A 6809-nucleotide genomic window follows, 5' to 3' on the forward strand; every position below is an offset into this window, starting at 1 on the left:
AACAGTGCCCGCCCAGATACACGAGTTGATGTAGCGTCGAATAGTGTCATAGAAGAGATGGACAAGAACTAGGCTAACTGAGACAACATACTACGCTTACCGGAAGCGCCATAATCAATAATCTAAAGGACACTATTGAAAGAAATAAAACAAGTCTTACCTAGCTAGGCAAGAGTAGCTATAGAGGAAGAGGCATGGGTGCAATGATATCTTAAAAGCTTAGCATAGCAATTGTGTCACTTGAAGTACTCAGCTCAACAAGAGCGACAGACTTAGACACATACCCTTTAAAACCATCATCTAATGAGGAAACTTGATTAGTCCAGGATGGCTTTCCCACTAGATCCCAACTTATATCAAATATGTGATTTTTTATACCACAATATGTGCAATGTCAACTACCGCAACCACCCCAAGTATTTCTGCCTCTGACACGACCTCCTCCTAAGTCTATACCTCTAAACCGACAACCACCTCAACTCCCCCCATCTCCTCTACCGGATGCAAAGATAAATGCAAATCGATCAAATGATGAGGAACCCTGTGTAGTCATTCTAGTTGTACATTGAACGTTGGTGAATGCCTCGGTGACAGATGGGATCTCACTTCCTCCAAGTATCTGAGCTCTCACTAGTTCAAACTCAGGTCGGACGACAGAGAGGAATTTGGCGACGCAATTCATCCATTTACCTACACACAATCTCAATGTTTGTTGACATTGACTAATATATATTCAAGTCTACTTACATGCCCTGTAGAGCAAAATATTGCTCTCCCACACTCTTATCTTCCTTCTGTAATGAAAATAGTCTGTAGAAACTCGTAGATACGAGTCATGTTTTTCTCATCCGAATGCATCTTCTTCAAGTTATCCCAGACTTCTTTGGCAGTTTTGAAGAATATGACATTCGCACCGATATGTGGCTCCATATTGTTGCACAACAATGCCTAAATTTGGGCACCTTCTACAACCCAATCATCATAGTCCGTCACAGTTTCATCAGGCTTGGGTGAAGTCACATATTTCACATTTCTTTTTCCTATAAAAAAAAACCTCTACAAATGCAACCTACTGTAGATAGTTTGTTCCATTTGGTTTAGTTGATGTGATATGGAGAGACATCGACTCAAATGGAACATCATGTTATTCTTTGATTCATTCTTGGTATTCATCTTTATAAAGGGAAGAACTTTGAATACACACTAGAGAAAACTTTCAACTGAATTGGGCATCACGCAAGTAGAAGGATGTGCATATATCGAACATAATCAATTAGATCATTACCTATTTTTTTGGCTTTTACAGATGTACTTTTTGCGATCTGTACCATTAACAACCATCACACATAATTTTGTCTTCAAATATGACTTTACCCTTCAAATCTGACCGTAGATCCAATTGTAGATGAGAGATGTCCCACTTTGACCCATCACACTGGTAGAACATAAAAGTGGCCCTTATACCCCTTTGTTGAACATGATTACACCACCCACCAAGCAGGGTACAACGAGGGAAAGAGATTAATTAGGTCAGCCCTAAGCATGTTAGGGTTTTCCCACGAGAGAGAGAGAGAGAGAGAGAGAGAGAGAGAGAGAGAGGAAATGATAGAAAGAGATAAGAGCAAGGTATCGGATCACTTACATTTTGATACCATGTAGTAAATGATGGAGAAAAGAGAATAAAAGAAAAGTAGAGGAAAAGGAGAAGGGGAGGAGAGATTAGAATGCTTCATATCTCCCCAGGTCTCTTGTATTATAATTAAAGCAATCACTTAATACAAGAAAATTACTATCATACCCCTCTGACTAAAAGATTAAACCAATGACTTGTGGGCCTAAAGACTATAGCCCAAACATATAACAAAGGCCCAACATAAATCCAAACATATGGGGACCATATGAGTGACCATTGAACCACATGTATCACCAGGGTGGCCAACATGTGCGGTCATAATGCATCAACACACCTCAACATGCCTCTCATGGGGCTCTATGCCTATCAACATACTTCCCGAGGAGGTTATGAGTCAATCAGCTTGAATTTGACTATGGTCATAGATGTGTTATCTACAGATATACGGCAAACAATGGCATATTGCCCTTGCTACAATCTTCCTCATCATGCATCTACACCATGGTGTATCGTAATGGTCGTCACAAGGACGCAACGACCGTTATGCACCAGTAATGGTGGCATCCATCACATGTTACAAGGTTGTAACCATCGTTGTCAAAATCCTACGATTTACAATATATGATTTTAAACGTATCTTAAGCAAAATGATTTGAATCCCAACCTTGAATTCCTTTTTATATGAATCCTACGATTTACGATTCAAATTATATACACGTTCTCTTCTATTTTAAGCTTCGCTTGGATTTCATTTTATGTTTTTAAATTGGTGAGGGCTTTAAGAATCGTTTAGAAAAAGTAAATTATTTTATTTGTTTTTTTATAAGAGATAAAATGATATATATGTTAAATCATGTAGCTTTTTTATTGTGACTTCTTACCTCTTAACTAACCAAAATACCAAATTAACTGTAATGTTTTTATGGATGGTTACGATCATGCTGACTTATATATATATATATATATATATATATATATATATATATATATATATAGCGTATATAGATATAGATAGATGTTGAATGAAAGTTAGTTGATGTTTGCAAACACTATGACCAACCATTGCAGCAGTGTGCAATAAAGTCAGATGCATCTCAGTAGCTCTATACAACTGCTTGATTCCTGATGAATTCTTGAAAGGAAGGGAAAAAAAAAAGGGAATAAGAATCCTTTAACACTATCATGACATGGTATTACTTGGTGCAGATTGATTGCAAAAAGAAAATTGACGAGTTTTTTTTTTAAATGTGATTTATTTATATTTTTTATTTTTTTCAATTTTTTTAAGAAAATTATTTTTAAAAGAAAATTCTTAGGATTTATGATACGATTTGCGATTCAATAAGATTTAACCCCTACTTTGATTCGTGATACGATAACGATTTTGACAACATAGGTTGTAACAGTTGTTATGGAAAAAACTAACATGTCACGTTATGAGGTCATAACAACCATTATGGAAAATTTGACCCATAACGGCCTTGTAATGGCCCTGGAACGATCCATTATGGGGCTAATATAATATAATATATATATATTTTTAATGAGAACAGGGTGTCCCCACCCCCTTTTGAGGCGAGACTATTCCTTACGGATGCACGCAATCGCCCGCCAACCACATGCATAGGATAATCAACGGGGAGGGGAATCCAACCCACCAAATAGTGATAATATATATATATATATATATATATAGAGAGAGAGAGAGAGAGAGAGAGAGAGAGTCATGCTCACCTGCGCACCTACGCACGTACGCACCTTTGCACACGTGTCATAGGTATCTAATCTGAACAGTCCATGTGATGTGGAATCCCATGAAACCCCATGTGACAAATTTTCACCCTGATCTAAAATTCTGGTGGGCCATAGCAAAGAGAAATGCAAATCAAGGGAGGAAACTGTTTTCATTTTTCATGGCCCATCAAAGTTTTAGATCAAAGTAAAACTTGGGCCCGGGGGGTTTCATGAGGTGTTGCTTCACATGAACGGTTCAGATTTTGGATCCACATCACGTATGATGGGTTCTCAAAAAAGTTCGCACCAGTTCCGTGCGAACTGGTGCGTAGGTGAGCATTTCCCTATATATATATATATATATATATATATATATATATATATATATATATATATATATATATATATATATATATAAGGCCATATCACAACGGTAATGGCGGTGGCTGTTACAGCCATTGTGACCGTTACAGAATACCTTGATCTACGCTTAACAGACTTTCTAATGGCCATCATCACATGACAAGCAATGCAGTTATTTTATCCCATTCCATTGTACTGACTGCATTCTTGTGAGCACAGATGACTCACTCCCTATATCCGGTATGGTATTCTCTTACCACATCCAATAGGCATGCATCTCCGTAATGTTTTACATGTTCCTTTCAAACTAAATTCACTCATGTGATTAGACAGTGAAGGACCTTTTGGACAAGGACATTTATCACCAAAGAGAGCAAGGAGGGAAATCATTACGTGCACAAAATGCTGGATTTGATCTCATGGCTACTGCATCTAATACATCTTCACAGCCTCTAACATTTATGCAACCTCCTCACCTTGGTCATCCATCTCTTACAGCCTCCAACATCTATGCAACCTCTTCAACATTTCTTTATTCTCTTTTTTTCCCTTTTTGATTCAATTTCTTACTCGATTCACTACGAGAAAAGCCAAAGATCTTATTTAGTTTGATAAAATCGTTTTTTTGTAATCAACTCGTTGATTGTAAACAACCTATGTAATAGCCTATTAGGTAATGCTTGATTTTAATCAACCTATGTAATAGTCTATTACATATCATCCGTGAGAGTTTGTGAGCTCATTGTTGGTCCCAAGCCCAGATAAATGAGGGTTGTATCAGGTCAGAAGCCAGCATCAAACTTATGCAATAACTTCCATCACAAATCTGGGAAGTGTGACATTCCAAACTGATAGTAGACCCCAATTAGTTGGGAAAAGGCTTACATAACAATGATGGTGATGATCTATTTTGCTAGGAAAGCTGGGCTCAAACCCAAGACCTCAATGTTGATGAAATGCACCATGCCTACGATTGAGCTACGGGCTTGAACGTAGAAGGACATCTTCTACTACCAGCTAATGATAAGCTATACTAATCAACAAAGAGCTGATTGCAATAAAGGGGGGAAAAGCCAACAAAGGAAACGGCCAGCATAAGAAAGAGAGGAAATGGAAAAACCACCTATACAGTCAGTCATTCAATCCACTTCGACAATTATTCCTTAAAAGAAAAAAAAAAAAACAAATAAATAGCCAACCAATCCAAAAGATAATTCTATTAAACATGTCGATAGGACAATTATAGTTATAAAGAGTGAGGGTTAACATTCCCTTACGATTCCAAGCTCTCCATCTGAATGCTGCTCTTGAGAGGCACATACTCTCCAAGATAACCTCCCAGCTGTTCGTACAAAGCACTCTTGTCAATTCCTTGGTGATGATGGCTCTTGCATATGTAGTAGAAAATGCTCTGAACCAACAACCCAATCATATTCACCACCACCAACAAGCCCACGCAAACCCCACCAACCAGCACCCTCACCACAAGCCCATAGTCCTTGGCACCATGCACGACCACCACACTGAATACGGTCCCGATCGCAGCGCATAGGAGAAGGTAGATTAAGACAAGGGTCGCAGCGTCACGTGTCTTGCCTCGCAGCAGCTCGCGGCTCTTCTGCATGGCGGCGAGGCCATAGACAGGCTCGAGCACAGAAATGACGCTGGCGATGTGCCAGAGGGCAGTAATGTAAACGTGGGCGGCAATAAAGAGGACAAAGAGGGAAAGGAAGGTGAGGACAACAAGGGGGCCGTTAGAATCGTCCGGGGGGAACGCGGCGACGAAGGAGAAAATGATAGCGATGAAGAGGAAATTGTAGGAGAGCATGAGGAGGGAAATCCATAGGTAGGTGATGAAGAGGCGATGAAGGATGCGGGGAATGGCTGAGAGTGTGGAAGAGAAAGAGGTGGGCTTGGAGGTGTAGAGAGAAGCGACGGTGAAGACGACGGCAGCGGTGGAGAGGAGAGAGAAAGCGAAGAGGAAGAGGAGGTAGAGGAGCTGGTAGAGGAGGAGAAGGAGGGAATCATGGTTAGCGGTAGAACTGGAATGATTGATTTTTTGGACGAGGGGATGGGTGAGGAGGGAATGGGCGAGGATTGCGAAGGAAAGAGGGAAGACGAGGAGTAGGGTGATGTTGGTGAAGGTTCTTGGAGAAGATTTTGGGATGGATATGGACTCTTTGAGGATTTCTCTTAGGTTTAGGTATTGCAGTTCTTCTGGGTCTCTTTCCATGTCTCTCTCTCTCTCCTTTTCTTGTGTGATTTTGAAAATCTATCTGGTTTTCTCTTCCTAGGAGGGGAGAGGAGGATTGTGAGGAGAAGACGGAGGTTTTGGGACAGCTAAAGAATCCTTGAAAGGGAAAGGCAAAAGTAGTATGTGGTTGTGTTGGGAGTGGATTAGGTGAGACCCCGGACGTATCCAAGACGGTGCGTCCCTTACTGTGGGGCCCAGATTGATGTGTCTATTCTATATCCATTCCGTCCATTCGTTTTGACAGATAATTTTATATTGTATTCCAAAAAATTAAGGGGGTATAAATTTCATATGTACCATAATCTAAGAAAGAGTGGTGATTGAATGGTCTACCATTAAAATTTTCTTATGGTGCACTTTAATGTTTAGGTAGTGTTTATTTGCCATCCCATCCGTTGATAAGGTCACATAAGCCTGTATGGAAGGGAAAAATATATTATATTGATCCAAGACTTTTATATTTAATTAATGACCAATCACCACTGTTTCGTATAGCATGGTTCACTTGATAATTGGATCAGCTTCAATTTTTGGGAACTTATATTAGGATGGTCTGGAAAAAAGGAAGGACGGTGTGGATGCAGAATAGATAGATCAAGTTGGGCCCCAAGGTAAAGGTTGCACCGTCTGTGGTGAGGCCGGGGTCTCACCTAAACTGCTCTCCTGGTTGTGTTTGATTGGGATTGTTTGAGAGCACGTCGTTACTTTCGGACTGGAGTTCTCTGGAACATTTGTGCCGGACGCGGATTACCTTCGGACTGAAGTGACGTCACCAAATAATGTGGGCCCCACTATGATGTATGCGTTGTATCCACACTGTTCATC

General features: G+C 40.0%; 1 protein-coding gene across 1 annotated transcript; it reads right to left on the minus strand.

Annotated features, from left to right (window-relative positions):
* Positions 1-4841: 4841 nt before the first annotated feature.
* LOC131242554 (uncharacterized) lies at positions 4842-6033 on the minus strand. Its single transcript, XM_058241277.1, has one exon. It carries the CDS (start codon positions 5961-5963, stop codon positions 5004-5006), a length of 960 nt encoding a protein of 319 aa, XP_058097260.1. The 5' UTR covers positions 5964-6033; the 3' UTR covers positions 4842-5003.
* Positions 6034-6809: the final 776 nt, after the last annotated feature.

This window comes from Magnolia sinica, chromosome 1 (genome assembly GCF_029962835.1).
Source record: "Magnolia sinica isolate HGM2019 chromosome 1, MsV1, whole genome shotgun sequence".
Classification (NCBI taxonomy): domain Eukaryota; kingdom Viridiplantae; phylum Streptophyta; class Magnoliopsida; order Magnoliales; family Magnoliaceae; genus Magnolia; species Magnolia sinica.